Source organism: Toxotes jaculatrix, chromosome 19, assembly GCF_017976425.1.
Source record: "Toxotes jaculatrix isolate fToxJac2 chromosome 19, fToxJac2.pri, whole genome shotgun sequence".
Taxonomy (NCBI): domain Eukaryota; kingdom Metazoa; phylum Chordata; class Actinopteri; family Toxotidae; genus Toxotes; species Toxotes jaculatrix.
In genome coordinates, this window is record NC_054412.1 from 9,490,413 (window position 1) to 9,507,490 (window position 17,078).

Sequence of the window (17,078 nt, forward strand, 5' to 3'; positions counted from 1 at the left end):
CTGTCCATTCATTGGTTGAGGTCACAGGGATTCATTTAAAAAAAAATACTGTATATAATGGTCCACAATTTACTGCCATTTGTTTTGTAACCCTTGTTCCAGCCTTTCCCGTGTGTTTTTATTACAGTGGAAGTACTGCTAGTACATTTGTAATCATATACTTGTCAGGACCCTGATTGGCAATTGTGTACTTCTCCTAGCCTTTAACCCTAAAAGCAAGTCGTAACCTTCAAACAGCTATCTGAGGAAGGGATCTCTCTTTGCAAAAACCAAATCCTCTTAATCGAAGTCTTAAGCTTAATTTGGTCCTCATAAGGATACAATTACAACACACACACTGAAAGGGGATTTCCAACACAGTTTTCACTCCATAGTGTCCAACAACAACCACACACTATTTGGGGTATCAGTATCATGACAAAACTGGAAGTTCACATTAGCAGGCTGGTTGCTAAGGTTCAAGTGAAGTGCATTACTCTGGCTTTTCCATCCACACAAACTAGTCATGCATCTGCAGAGTTTTCTACTCCAAAATTGAACACAGAGGGTTTGTTCATGTGCTGGGTGGTACAGAGGGAGCTGGCAGTGTGGCAGTGGGACCTCCTCTCCACTGACGAATAGGAACCTGTCAGTGTCAGTGGGCTGTTCCAAGACCTGCTCTGTATTCCTAGTATGATAAAAATAGATTCGCTACTTTTCCAGTATCAGGTTGAACCATCCAATTCCCCATGTGAATAGGCAGAGAGAGAGAGAGAAAGGGTAGTTTTAAAGAGGCCAACAACCTTGGTGTTAGCCATCTTTAATTATTTTTCCACAATGAAATAAAAATAATACTAACAAGACAACTTTATATACATTTAAAAAAAGATCTTACTGTTGATTGTAAAACTGTTCAGAACTTAATGCTGAACCTGAGTACTTTCATCGCCTGGTGATCAAATGTCATCACTGTTAGGAAACCAGTTGATTGTCATAACTTTTTTTGTTCTTCAGATAAAAACACAACACAATGATTTGATATAAAACAGAAACATGCTAGAAGTGTACTAACAAAAAAAGCAGGTTAATACAACTCCACAATGTTGTGCTTCATTCCTGTCTTTGGTCCAAACATCTGAAGATCACACCTTGACTTTTGAACCTGACGTAATGCAGTATTACTTTATATACTTCTCCTTCTGTAAGCCCAGCTTCTAGATTTCATACCTGGTATAAGAATGAAAAAATCTAGGACACCAACCTACACACATGCACAGACATACACTCACATTATATAACAAAGTTAAAGCTCAGCAACGGCACCTTAAATGAGATGGAATTGAGGATAATATCAAGCAGAGTGTAAAATTAAAATACCTTCAAAATGATAGTTTCACAGTGACAACAGAAAGTGGATGCCCTGAGAAAAAATAGAAAAAAATAGTTGAAAAAATTAAAAGGTGACTTAAAAAAAAAAAATCAAAGGCACTTCTTTGATGTTAGACTAACACATCGTGTTGTTTGGATGGTGGTAATATATGAGATGCATTTCAATGTGTGTGTAAAACAAAGACAACACAGCCATGATCTGCACCTATTAGGACCACTGGTTTAAACCAAATCAGACTGAGGCATTTGACGTAATCATGATGACTTCTTTGGTTTACATGAAGTCTTATTTTTGCAGTTTTGGTCCTATCAGTAATATTAACACTGTACTCCAGTAGGCTGAAATCGGGGAACACTGAAACATTGCTAAAAAGGAGTCCTATGATGAAAGAAACACGAGCAGCCACATGATCAGACAGTTTTTAAACAAAACAACACTTTAGCTATACTTAAAGCTTGACTCCCTGTTTCTTTCAAGATAAAGATGGTGTTGGTAGAGCAGAATTTTATCATAACTAATAGAAATATTGGGCAAAACTACAAAAATAAGACTTGTTATCATAAACTGAAATGATCCTTTACTTTCCTTCATGTTTCCAAGGACACAAAAGTTATGCATGCACACACACACTCCACACGCACAGCACGTGATTTTTTTGATCATTGAACTCACGGGCTATTCTGATTGCACTGTATCTGTGACGAATCGTTTCATTACTGATATCTGTGTGAGGGCAAAATGGTTTAAACTGGTGGTCACTTTGCTGGACAAAATGTCAACAAGAGCGTCATTTCAAGAGTTCTGATAAAATCTTGTTCTTCTTTTCCATTTTTTCCAGCAATCCAATAAAACAATGATGTTACTGTTTCAGTTTCTGCAGCCATCATCTCTTCTCTCTTTCTTCCATTCTGTTTTTCCATTCTGTCCAATTCTCTCCGTATGTCTGTCTCTCCGATTTTCCAGCAGTGCACAGCTTAGGCTTTGGCTTCGTGTTGATTCATCTCCAACCCATCTTTTTTTTTGCGTCCCAGAGCTTCTGCCTCCTCCAAGGTGGTTGTTAAAGGTTTGCCCAAGGTCTCAGGCAACAGCAATGTCAGCACTCCAATAATGAAGGCCAGGATTCCCACGATGAGCTGCTCAGAGGTCATGATGAAAGAAAAATAGTATTTATTATATATTTTTTCTTACCCTTGTAGATAAACTATGATAAATAGGACCAGGCCACTGAGGTGACAAAATGGACAAGGTGAAAACAGTTCTGAGAGAAACAGCCAAAAGAGAACATGTATACCTGAGGTAGGTAGATCCAGACATCAGCCAGGTACACACAGAAGGGGGCTACCACACTGCCAACACGGCACATCATACTGCCACTACCTACTGCCAGAGACCTGGAGAGAGATCATGCACGGGGTCAACAACATTAGACAGGACAAATTTAGTGACATCAGGTTACAGATATAAGACCTCCCACCACCAAAATAAAGAAAAATAATTACTGTTAACACTGTAAAAACACACATTTGTCTTTCCTTAAATGGTAAAACACTGTTAGTACTCAGCCATTTAAATGCTTAGAAACTGCAAAGGGCTGTGAAGAATGTAAACAAAAACACATTTTTAAAAAAGATCAAATAATGCTGTGGTCTGTCTTGGCATGAATTTTATGTTAAAGCTTTGGGAAACAAGTTAACTATTCTTCATGCTACTAAGTTATAGACCAAATAATGCACCCATCCACCCGATTTCTAAAATACTGCTCCAGTTTTAACAAACACACTACTACTACTAGTTTTTACCTGATGATGGTTGGATAAAGCTCACAAGTGTACAGATAGATGAGACCAAAGGCAATGGCGATGGCAAACTTCCCTATCATGCTAAGAGCGATGGCCAGTGCTTGGATATCCTGTGGAAAAGGGGTGGGAAGTAAAGAAGTGAGCTGGTCAGTCACGAACATAGTTCTGTTTTGAAGGGCAAAATGTAATTTTATGGCTGATGTCATCATAACCTTGACCTTTTCATTCAGACTTTTCATCAGGCCACCAACTCTAGTCAGGCTTTAAACAAGAGCAAAGTTCATGCTAACTCAAATCACATTTTCTAATACACTGATCTAATAAACCGATGTGATCCCTCAGTCACTCACTTTTCATTTGCTTCACTATTATGCTCTGTGGCATGGGAATCTCTTAAACAAAATTATTTCTAACCCTAACCCTAACCCTAGAAGGGTTTCATATGTGAATGTGAATTTTTCATGTGTGTCAACAGCAATACAGTTAGAGTGAAGTCCTTGCAAGGCCTGTTATACAACATATACGTATCTTTGAATGGGACAGCTTCACAGTGTGAGTGTATATGACAGGAAGGTTTTCATAGAAAAAGAAACGCTTTCCTGTCTCTTCTGAATCTGAACACTGGTAATCTTGTCCAGATTTTCACAGTGTGCAATGCTTCGTAAAACTTACTGTGGTTATATTTGGACAGAATACAGATAAGGAATAGGTAAAGCCAATGAAATAAGCATAAATGTTAGGCTTTAGAGAGCTATTAATGTAACTCCCTTACTAATACAGTGTAGTGTAGGTAGCCATGAGTCAGAGTAGCCATTATAAAAAAGGAGTTTCCATACCACCTAGGAAATCTGAGACAGAGTGGAGATTTCACTGCTAGAGTTAGAAACACTAGCATTACAAATCTTCAGAACTTAAAAGAAAACCTAAATAAAACCCAAGCCACAAGAGTTTGGTGACAACCTTGAGAAGAGACACGTAAGCTTGGTTTTGTTTTTCCAGACATAATATGCTCATAGAGGTGAAGGTAAGTGGATTCTGTTACCTTTGGACAGAGCCAAGCTGTTTCACAGTGTTTCTGGTCTTTATGCTAAGCTAAACGTGGTTGCTGGTTGTTTATATATTTACCATACAGACTTGAGATTGTATTGTACTGCTCTGTGACTAAGGAAACTGTCACTAAAACAAAATCATGTGCAGTCTTCTTCTTAGTCATTAAAGCGAATCTGAACAGTATGAAACTCTTCTCTCGTATTTAGTCATGTTAGAGACTGTGGCATGTTTACCAAGTTAAGATGTATTTGTCCATGTCGTTTACATGGACATACACTCTGGTATATGGAAATCTGCAGAGAAAGGTTCATTAGACTGTGTCTTCCTGTGGAGGCCTGCAGAAGTTCAATTCACTTCTGTGACACAAAGAAAGGAGAAGGAAAATAGAGATACCGCCTCGACTGTTTCCTTTCTGCATGCCGCTGTTTTTGACGTCATGCTTGTTGAACGTTCTCTGTTCAGAATGGCTTTCAAGGTCAAAGGCCATATTTACTTGGACATTAAGTACCAGCAGTTAGTCAATCCACCCCTAAGCAGTACTAATTGGGTCATAGCTGAAAACACATACATACACACACTGGGAACTGCATGTGTTATTTATCAGAGCTCAACAGTAAAAGTAGTCCTGTGGCCAAGGGGGCAATATTAGGACAATACACTCAAGAGCTAACGGTCCAGACAGATTGTGCCCGAGCAGAAAATACTTTAAAAATATTACAGTAATCCTGTTTCTGTTTCTGGCTTGGCCCTGACAGATGACTCCCCATAATTCATGGACACCTTCGGTTGACAGCAGAGTCACATGTGTAAGGCTCCAGATACAGTTAGACATCAGGATTTGACAAAAAATGCATGTGATAACATTTAAAGGATAATTTGCCTGCACCGATCGTGACGCAATGATTTGTGTGTCCAGCAGCACTGCTCGAAATTTGGGGTCAAATTAGTGCAAAAATAACACTGTTCATTATACATCTGAGGATGCAACAAAGGTGGACAACATGAACTATAATACTTTAAGATTTGAGAATACCAACATTTGACTTTCTTAAACATATACGCACACTGTCTCTCTCACACGCACACACGCTCTTTGTATACGTACACCAGGAACCACTATGATGAGCATACAAGCAACTCCAGCCAGGAGCAGAGCTGGGGCACAAGTCTTCTTCCTTCCAATCCGGTCCATTGCAAAACAGCCAACCAGATAAGAGGGGAACTCCACTGCACCTGGAAACAGCCATTCACAGCAGTTCTCAATCAGAGGTTATCACAGCACTGACACATTGACACTGCGATATTCTATCTAGGGGACCTAAATAACATGCATTTGAAATGCTGGCTTCATTAATGTGCTCTGTGGTATGTCTCCACAGGAAATAAGTGGGATCATAAATGCTCCCTCTGGATGTTAAAGGAAGCACATTAAATCAACATTTACAAAGAGGGAAAAAGAAAAGGAAACTTAATGCAAACACTGACATTAATAGTACCAAACATAGCATTTGTGATATATATTCATGGAATATAATGTTTGTTTAACAGAAGATGCTTCCAGTACAAATCCTACTTTATTTATTAGATAAAAAGCAACAGCAAAACTATTTAGCTGGCAGACAGCAAGCTTTAGTTGTGGTTTGTTGTTTGCAGCGTAATTTCACCCTCTGTGTTCCCAAAAACAGAGCAGTAAAACAAAGTCATAGCAGAGAACAGCAAACGTTCTTACTATCCTCTCAATGACAAAATATTCTCCACATAAGATACGACCCCAGAGATGAACATGATATTTGAGAGAATAAAGCACAAACATACACAGAGCGCAGATTTATGGCGGAGATTCTCCAGACATGTTTGAATACTATTCTGCCCATTTAGAAAAACAGGGCTGGATTAAGCTCAGAGCTAATGGCCCTATTTGTTTACATGGGAAAAGGCAGATCTGTTATGAGATTAAACAGGCTACCTGAAAGAATATCCTGCAAACACTGAAATGTGTGTAAAGAGGTACAGCGCTTGTCAACAGTTGCCTAACCCATTTACAAACACAAAAGTATCAACATTTGGATGACCCAAGCAGGATGTTGTTGTATAGTTTTGCAATAGTTTTACCACTATTTTCCTCCTCATTATCCACTCACTTACCAGCTAGGAAGAGGTTAATGTATTGGTTTCCTCCCAGGTTGACTGAGCCTAAAGAGAAGACGTAGTAGCCCAAGCTGCCGATGAACCAGATTGCCCACACTGTGCATGTACGACCCGCCATCCTCCAGCTTCCAAACAGATCCAGGATGGACAGCTTCTTTTCAGTCTGCGATGGACGCTCCTCTCCCTCCTGCTCCAGCAGAGCTCTGCCATTCTCTCTCTCCTCTGGCTCTAGGAGCTCCTCTGCTTTCAGCCTGCATTCAAGGCCGTTGAAGCGGGCTATCGCATCCAGCAGGGTCTGAGTTTCCTTGTAGCGGCCCTTGGCCATCAAGTAAAAGGGCGTCTCAGGGAACTTCCAGCAGAAGAGCAGGAAGGGCGAGGTGCATATGGAGAGGATGATCTGGTAGATCCACCAGACCCGCACCAAGTAACCAGTCAGAGCTACCACCATGATTCCGACCGCAAAAGCTGCGTGCACGTGCATGGAGGTCCATGTGCGTACCTTGATGCCAGTGAATTCTGTAACATAGACGAACACCACCACGAGGTAGCCACTGGACACCTGCAAAGATCAAAGATGAAAAAGAGGAAAGGACAATATGAATATAGATGCTTGTGATGTTAAGCTAACAGTGAGCTAGTAATCTAACTGTATTTATGGGCGCTTTGTGTCAGTATTGTTACCACAGAATGCACGGTGTCTGGTTGTGTTAAGTATTAAAGGATTTTAAACAGAGTTTCTCATTGTTTTTAGCCACATATTCAGCACTTGTAACTTTTACTGAACAGCAGCCACAGTGGCCACAAGAATGTAAGAGTGGCACAAGAAGAAAAGAAACATAAAATCAACAAACGGTTACACAGAGACTTTTATATATCTAAAGTTTGCTAACATGAGCCACCATAAGCTGCTGGTCATATCAAACCAAGTCAGACTGCAGCAGTGAAACTCCTGCGTGTACTGAAGTGAGCAAGGGTGAATTTTATCAACTTATATATTCTTTTGTTAAAGAAACAGTGTGGCCTTTTGTCTTTTCAAACATAGTCTGGCTTTAAAGTTGAAAAGGGGCATTATTGCTTTCTCCATTTGCTATTCACGTAACCAGCTCCCCGTCATTTCTATGTATACACACCACCATTAAAAAAAAAAATCACAGGAAGATTTATATGGACAATTACATGTTGATATATCTGCAACTTAAAGTTAAACATGTTTAATGCTGTTTATTTTACCAGATCTCCTTTAAAAGAGGAATCTTTACATGAGAGTGTAATAAATATGGTGGTACTCAGGCTTTAAATCCCTGCTTATAAGACAGAATATGCCCCATGTAAAGAGTGGCTCTGTAGTATGAGCCTACATGGTCTGAGAGTCTGACTCTATGTGAAAAACAACAGCTGTAGCTGAGGAGGACTGGAGGGGGATGGTAGAAGACGTAGAGCAGTGGAACAGTGGACATACTGTAGGGTCTCTTTCTGCACAACTTTACTGCCACGCGGGCTTGTAACTGTAGCGACTCTCTTCCTTCGCCTTGTAAACATGTTCTTTTATGCACATATCATGTATTACTCTGTACATAAAATCACCTACATTTAACTATACAAAGACACACAGAAGTCTCTATTGCTTTCTTTGCTCTACTGCTATGTATCCCTTAAATTCCTTATGATCGTTTATGTATAATTTGGTGGTCAAGTTTCTTTTTTATACGGTTGCACCGACTGACCTTTACCGGAAAAGAGGTTCTGGTAATGTAATGTGTTTTTGTGACTGTGAAAAATGTGAGCAATTCTGGTTTAATGTCTGTTTCTTGAATTTCTTGTTATGAATGAACGTAAATGATTTCTCAAATCTTTTACAATATCATAAAACTGTTGTTATTCTACCTTACTTGTTTTTCAGGTAAAAACTTTGAAACTAATGCAACCTAAATATAACAACTTAGGCCCCAGCCAGAAGAGGGCAGAAATACAGTACATATTCATTTGTAGTTACACATTTATAGTTAGTGACATACTTATTATAAACAGAGGGAGCAAACATCTTGCTTTGGCTTGCATCCATTTAGGAGGTGCCTCCTAATATATTCGTCGAGAAACTGGCTGGGAGATTGTTCTGTAGAGCAACATTCAGAAATTGGTCACACAGTGAACCTAAGGACACGTGTTTGTTTACAAGCAGAAAGAGGAAAATAAGGCACCTCCCTTATCCCATGTGAGCTTTTGCAACAGTTCAGAATGCATGCGTTCATAACGGAGACTTCTTTCAAAATTTATAGACTAATATTGGTGTTTTGAAAAATGTATGCAAAATGTACCTTCACACTGGATTGCCCTCATCGGCTAAAGTCCCTGTAACTGCATTGAATTTCATACTGCCATTCCCTCAGTGGCACCATCCGTGGCATACAAGTAAATACACACACAAAAATACACAACCATACACAGTGCAGAAGTACACATACACATATACACACGGTGAACTCACCATGGCAAGGAGGAAGCGGAGCACCACAAAAAAATAGTAGTTTCCAGAGAAGGCTACAGCCACTCCGAGCCCAAACTGACAGAGGCTGGTGAACATCAGAATCCTCACACGACCAACTCTGGAAAAGATAAAAACATGTACAGGTTGAGAGGAAGAAAGAGGAAAAACAGGGAAAGAAAGAGACAAATAGAAAAAAAGGGACATAGAAATGTAGTATATTACATGTTTGAATAAAGCTGCAGTTACAAAAAGGACTTAAGTTCTAAGACTTGAAAAGTTCTGCATCAAAATACATTAGCTGTGGGGCTGCAAGTGATGATTATTTTCATTATCAGTCAATCTACCAGTTATTTTCTCAATCAATGGATTCATTTTTTGACCTAAAACTCAGTAGACTGTGAAAATGTCCCATTACACCATGAAATGTCTTGTTTTGCTTGACCAACATGGTTAAAATATTCAATTTACAGCTATGTAAGACCAAAAAAAGCAGTGAGTTCACTCATTTAAAAACATGAAACAAATCAAATGTTTTTGCTTGAAAAAGACTTCAACAATTAACCAGTTCTGTATGAACCATAAGTGTGCGATTACACTTTGCTTTTAACATGGGAGGGATGCTCCACACCCCCTTTGGGTGCTCACTGTAACTCATTGGTAAGCAGTCTGTGAAGATTCTCAGTCATCCAAGAAAGGTTGAATGAAAGGTGACTGAACTTGGCTGTAGACCAACTTTTCTTGGATCGCTGACAAGCAAAACCTGACCTCACAATGTGAGCCATGGGGACCAAGGCTTTGTCAATGCCCACCCCAGTAAAATCAATTCATAGATAAAAATGCATAAAACATAAGGACAGATACAGTGAGGTGCAGTAATGATGAACTCATCCATAATAACTACTGCCATCAGCACTTAATCCTACCCTCCTCTATCTAAACTGTTAGTGGGATCTATGAGAAGAGATGGTTGGGCGGACATCAAAGCAAGTGTACCCTCAGCTCTGACTAGAGTCCTACTTCTAAATACCGACCACTTCAGTTTTGGCTGAGCAGCTGGCTGCTGATGGGCCAGGTCACCTGATCTGCCCCATTCTATTGTTCTATTGCACCACTTCTTCCTCACTTTCTTTCTCCGATGTATCATACTTCAGTTCCATCATCCACACCTAACATCCACTTTTCCTTTCACTCGTCACCTCCATGCTTACCATGGGTGTGCAATCAATGTCACATTTGATGCTGATGCAGAAGCGCAACATGTCTCCCAAAGTTATGACTACTTGTGTATAGGATTATAAAGGCAGTAGCAGCACATGTGAAAAGACATTCCTTATATGGTGAAACTCTGCTTCATGCATGATTTACCCCCCCCCCCCCCCCCCCCCCATGTGAGTTCCCTCTTCAGCCTCCATCATCCTGCAGCCCTTGCTTACCTGTCAGCAACGTCGCCAAACACCAGCGCTCCGATCAGCACCCCAAGCATGAAGGTGGGCTGGCACAGCTTGGCCAGCCACTCTTTTTCACATACCAAGTCCCAGTCCGTCACAATACTTTGGTGAACTTCGGTTTTGTCGTAAACAAAGTTCCCACCACAGGCTTTCACTGTTTTGTTGCCATCAAAGTCATAGGTAAAGTCTGTTGGGTTGATGCGCAGGGCGCAGCGACATCGACTGAGCTCCCACTGTTCTCCTTCAGCCGTCCTCACCACCAAGGGCCCAGTCGCTGATTTGAAGACCGGCAGGATTTCTTCCAGACTGGATCCCGTCAGATTACCGTACAGGACATCAGTGATGTTGCCGGGCACACTGCATACAAAATTTGGAGCCTCCACCAGGAAAACAGAGGCTAGGTAGTGGATCCCACAAGCTATGGCCTGGAAGACCGCTGCAAAATACAGACATGCCTGAAATCTGGAGAGAAAGAAAATACATTTAAAATACGTTGACACAAGAGCTGGAGATAACTCCAAAAACATAACATTAACTGCTCATCTTCTAACGAGTCTTAAAAGGCTTTCATAATACACATATTATAGCCTTGTAGTATGAATATTTATGAGAGACAGCCTTTGGACTGTAATGAATACAACAACCTATTCAAAAAACAAGATAAGATTAGATATCAGGTGATTCAAGTTGGACTGTTCTGTGATCATGTGAAATGATCTCATCCCTTCATATTTAAAATACATGTACTTGCACAGAAATGTAAATGTAAAATGGCACATAAAACATTAATTTAACATGTGCTTTCATGAGTCATTGTGAGGAAACATGATTAAGAGAGAAATTAAAAGAATCCAAAACTTTTTATTACTTTAAAGTGAAAAATTAAAATGTTTGGCAGGCAAGCCCAAAAGAACTTGACCTATATTCTGGCATTTTTAACTTTTCAGAAGACTTCAAATGTGAGAAAATTATATTTGTCAAAAAGATATATACTTCTACAGCAGTTATTTTTCAAAAATCTACAAAGATGACGCACTGAGCGTGGACTCACAAGTGATACAGCAAAAAAAATAAGTGTCCTAAAGTAAGTAACAAAAAATGTAAATGGTACGAGAACTCAAGTTGTTCGTGCTGACTGTTTTCGAAATCGCATTTGTAACGTGGAATAAAAATAACGCGGAATAAAAATAAAAAAACTCGTAGAGAGGTTCTTGTTCCAAAGTTACACCAACTGGTTCTTGGTGATACCACAAAAAATACCCCCAAACCCCTTCACAGAACAAAGGAAGTGTGCCAACATCGTGCGTCTGGAGAAGAGTAGAAATGCTCTCGATACCTGTTGAAATGCCCGAGCTCGTCGAATACTCTCTCTACGGTCATTTTCTGACGGTGGATTCGTGCGTCGAGGCTCCCGGTGCGTCTCTCTCCCCGGCGGCCAGCGGATTCTGAGCGCTTCAGCACCAACTACCAACAAACTGTGGCTTTCACGGAGAGGAGTGAGGGTAGGAGGGGCGCACACACACGCACACACACAAACACTTGTACAGACTCACATACTCACACACAAACACTTTCAACTGCAAAATGAGCGGGGAAAAAACTTTGATTATATTTTATAGCCTCTCAGATCTCTCTGGCCTGAGTGCTATCTGACAGGAACTGGCCCTGCCGATCATAATGAATGGGCCCTTGATTAGGCTTTATCACTATATTGATTATATCATTATATTTTTCTCATACAATGGAGTAATCATGTAAATTGGCTCCTCATGAATGTCAGGCTGGTATGACTAAGCACTTTTGAAAATACCTGATTGCTTTTCTTACACCTCACAGTTACGGACACATTTTTTGATAAACTCTCACCTCAGCTAATCACAGCCTGCAGATCTCCTAAGTGATGAAGACAGGAATAGTCTGGGAGCAGGGCTGTTTATTCTTTTGTAAATAGACTGTCTTTGCATAACATCCACCCCTGTAACACTAGGCCTCAGTCATCATGGCGCAATATTTCCTCTGAAGTGATACCCCTGTCAGGATCAATTTCTTCCAAAGCAAGGGAGACAAACGGCGACTGTAAATACGCCTGGCGTTTACAACTTAAGCGTAGTGGTAATGAGCTGCTGAGTTCATAACTGTCACAAGGTCATGGACAACCTCTGAACCAGCGACATGCTGCATCCTCACTTCCATCCGCTCACTCTCCAAACCAGGGCTGCAACTATTGATTATTTTCAGTATCAATTAATCAGAAGAGGAGGGGAAATGAAAAAAGCTCTTCTTCTTTATACTTTTAGCTGTCAAACCTCTGAACTATGAAGAATATGAAACATACTGTAAAGTAGTGGCTCAGTGTTATTATGCATTTGCTACACTTTTCATCAGTACTGGTTTCCAATAACCTTACACGGGGTGTGTGTACAATTACACCCCTCCAGTTATTAGTAATTCTGCTCTCTGCTTTCTTAATTAAGTGATTACTCATTTGACATTCAACTTTGTTTTAAATTTGGTTCTCAGAATTCCGAAGCTGCAGCCATGAAATATTTGGAAGTTTTAATTAATAGTTAAATGATTGATAGTTGTCGATTACTTTTCTGTTGATCAACTAATCAATGAATTGATTAATCATTTTCTTGATGAGCATGGACAAATTAATCTTCCAGGGTAAATCAGAACTTTTCTGAGCCTTAGGGCCACACAAGGTTAGCTGACATGTACAGTAAAGCCACTGACCTGTCAGACTGCATTTGAATCGATGTAAGAGTCATTTGCATTTAGTTTAAATGAGCCATGATACATTTTGGTGCCATTGTTATTTCCCATGCTAGTGCTATAATGACATTTTAGATTACGCTCTTGTTAATGCATCAAAGATCAGACAAAGTGTTTCCCAAAAACACTTGAGAATTCCTAATACGAAATCCAATGTGTCCATGTCTCTGTTTCAGCAAGAGCTTCTATTGGAGTCTTTGATTAATAATTGATAACGTGCAGCAGCTGTGGCTGTATTGACTTACTGCACCTTGCCTTGGTCGGATTCAGCAGGACTACTACTACAAACTATGACAATGTTTGCTTTTGCCATCACACTGACTTGCCATCTGCTCCACTTCCTCAGATGGGAAATAAAGAGCAGAAGTATAACTGAAATAGGTACTTCCTCCACACTGCCGCTTACATTTTGGGCCACAAGGCTGGATTTCACAAGAAATGCATTGGAATGCTTTATATGTAGAGACAGATATTGATATTGATATAGAAATAAATTAATATATACACAGTATATATATATATGCTGTATATATACACACCATACAGCAACAACATTAAAACCAGTAATGTTGTTGCTGATTGGTCCATAGTACAAGCTACTTCTGATGATATATAGGCTATAGCAGCAATTTTAGCTATAGCTAAATACAGTGTATGTTATTGACACTGGGTTCATGACCTCTGGCTGGAGTTTGATCCATTTCTTTGAAGAGCTGTGTTGCTGACTCTAACCTCTTTTTCCCTCCTCCTCCCACTGACCTGTCAGCTTTTATTTACTGTCCACCTCCTTACTTGGTTTTAAAGATATTGAGAGGGAGCTGATAAAACATGTGGTCATTGTGGTTGTGCTGTGAATGGTTGTTTTTACACATGTCCTGTTCTGTTCTGTTGTTTGTTGAAGGTTTGAAACAAAGACGTTAGAGCAGATTTGGTTTTTTTTGGACAGACACTCTTATTAAGTTTGGAGTTACAGAATTAGTCTGTGACCTGGTGTATTGATTTTTTTTTTTTTGATCTGACTACAGTGACAGTGAACAAAGGTTTGAATATGGATTATTCTGGGTCTGAGTGTGGCCCCAGCCAAAAGCAAACACATTCTAACCTTCACCTGCTCCTGTCACAACTGGCTGCTTCCCACCAAGCAAGACTTTGATAAGTTTGCCTGAGTTTCTGTGTTTTCTCCAGCCAAAAAAAGCCTTTATTTTACTTAGCAGGCTAACCTATTTCAGTCCAGCTTAGTCCAGTTTTACCTGCTCTGTTGTGAAACCTGCATACACCACAACATATATCAGAGGACCTGCTATTTGTTGATAGCATCAAGTTCATCCCACCTGAAAGTAACCTGCATCTTAAATTTCTAACGCTAATAAGGAATTTTCTAGTCTGTAAACCTCACCTCACACCTTTTTATAGCCTATAATCACACATGTACCTACTCTTCGTGTGAGCCAAAGCTGGGTTTACACTTTTCCTCTTGTAGTTGAGATGTTCATTGTTCCTCTGTCCTCCACTCCTTATTCCTAGGAGTCTCAGTTTACATTTTCTACTTAGCTTCTAACACCTTTACTTAGTGCTTAGTATTTGTTTAAACAAGTGATCGATCTATCTACTGGATATAAAAAAAATAATGTATCTAATCTGTTAGGGGTTTGAAAAAGTTTGAATTATGTAACTGAATTCTTTCAGACGTGTCACAGTAAAGATTTTACTATGAAAATTTTTTGCCATCAAAATTCAACAGTTAGCTTCCAGTGCCCTCAATGGTATTTATCTGCAGAGTAAACAGTGAGCCTCTGCGTGACCTCTGTTTGACCTTTGCACTGACTTCTTTGCGCTGCTAAATCAGGAGGATGCGGATCAAGTTCACTTGACCTCTGCCCTCTGGACCTTATTTTGGCAGGGAAGACAAGGAGAGGAGAAGAGAGGAGAGGAGAGGAGAGGAGACAGACTTGCACAAATGCATTACATGTGGCAGCAGCTTCTGGCCAGATCCCGACAAATCATTGCAACATGTTGTAATGCCATCTACAGAGAGAAAAAATGTCTCCTGTGTGCAGTCTGAAAAACCCACAACAAAGACTTTCTGAAACTTTGCTCCGAAACATGTGGAGCCCCTTAGCTGTTTTGCTCTTTGTCAGGATGTAATCAAAGGCACATAACAATCACAAGTAACTAGTCACATTAACCTCCAATCGCATATTGTCACACAACATACATGTGTATAAATACATAGCACCTGAGCTTTGCATTATTCTCAAATGTATCAGGCCTCACTTTATTCACTTTATGTAATAATTTCAACAGGAATCTACTCTCAGTTTAATAGCGGTGCATTCTTTCCTCATTCTCTCATTGCTTCCAGTGCGATTACCAGTAAAATTACCACTTGACCTACATCACTTCAGGCATTCACAGACTGAGAATCAGTTCTAATCCAATCCATATGGTAATTAGTGTTCATGACAGACCACTCGGTGGCAGTAGAGACTGTCAGTGGGATATCTCTTCACTGGCATCTGTTTCCCAAACCTGACTTTTTTCTGTTCTTTCTTCATTCATTCGTCATTTTCTTACTAAACTAGATTTATGGTCACTACATAGCCAACGCCAGAATTACCAGATGTTTACTTATCAGTGGCTGGAAATGTTGCAAGTTTAGCATCAAATTTTATTCCTTTACTCACTTAGAGCTGTCTCCAGCGATACCAAGAACATGTATATGACACCTGTAAATGATTTTCCACACTTACTGTTGTTTTAACTATTCCACTCCACAAATCCAGCTTCTGACAAGAGAATTAATATACTGATAATAATTACTAATATAAATAAATAATGATTGGTAGGTAGGCAACTTCTGATGCAAACTTCTCTCATAGTCTTTTCTCATTACCATAGAAACAAGCCTTCCAGTAATCTGGGACTTAGAAAAACTATTGAGCATATTGCTGTAATAAATCCATCTGAACCAATAACACTGCACTTATCAAGTTTTTATTCCAATTTCTGCTTTCATTTACCACCATATTGTTCTTTCGGTGTCTTTTGTGTGTATTTTAACACAGTACATGCAAACAAAACAAAACCAGCATGTGGCAGGTTGTGCTCTGCTGACCATAAAGTTCAGCTTGGCACTATATATCTCTCAAACTAACACTTACTTTCACAGATGTGTGTTTTGATGTGTGTTAATTGTCCTCAGAAACCAAACTCACTGTGAAACTGATCGGAAAATACAACACAAGCATAAGAAAGAAGCAATCAAAATCCAATGCATAAATCCCTGTGCTCTCATCAATAGTGTTTTTACTCCAAAGGGGGCAGTAGAGAGCTACTTATAAGCTGATATCCAAACACAAATATTTGTCATTGATTCCAAACAAATGAAAGAAGGCAGCATTATCCTTATCCTGTGTTTTCTTAAGATTTAGCTGTGAGAGAACCCTCTGTGAAGTCAGGCACATCCTAATTTCCATCCGAGTGAAACTGTTGTGAGCGGCGCTTCTCTCTGTCCGAAATTAATCTGCTTTGGCAGTCCTGATAAATGATGATAAAAATCAGTAACATATTTAATAAATGGTTGCACAAGAAGGGGCTCTAATTATTAATTTGTTCATAAACAACAGCAGATTTAATGGTCTTTGGAGGGAAATCAATGACAAAGCTAATGAAGTGACTTGAGAAGACAGTTAGGGCAGAGTTGGCTTACAAATACATTTGTTGAAAGTTACTGGCACGAAAAATTAACGCACAGAAGTTAGTTTCAGCAAGTTGCCTCAAGATTTCAAGGCCAGACTGAATAGTGCGGAGTGCCAAGCAAAAACTAATTTAGAGCCTTCTATAATACTGGAGGATACACGTAAGCACTAAGTATAGTGCCGCTTCTTAGGTATAGTAGAGTAGAACTGCTCCCAAATACAGTGTAACGTGATTAAAAACTGATCCAAAAGATCCTTGAAATAAAATGTAAGTGTGAAAAAAGCAGCAATTCAAACTGAGAGCTG

General features: G+C 39.7%; 1 protein-coding gene across 1 annotated transcript; it reads right to left on the reverse strand.

The window, feature by feature from the left end:
• Nucleotides 1-806: 806 nt before the first annotated feature.
• On the reverse strand, nt 807-11,897 carry slc22a16 (solute carrier family 22 member 16). Its single transcript, XM_041064918.1, has 8 exons — nt 11,636-11,897; nt 10,285-10,761; nt 8,852-8,969; nt 6,364-6,925; nt 5,324-5,451; nt 3,169-3,278; nt 2,661-2,760; nt 807-2,502 (listed from the first exon to the last, which is right to left on the reverse strand). The coding sequence occupies exons 1-8, from the start codon at nt 11,677-11,679 to the stop codon at nt 2,344-2,346; spliced, it is 1,698 nt and encodes a 565-aa protein (XP_040920852.1). The 5' UTR covers nt 11,680-11,897; the 3' UTR covers nt 807-2,343.
• Between the last annotated feature and the right edge of the window lie 5,181 nt (nt 11,898-17,078).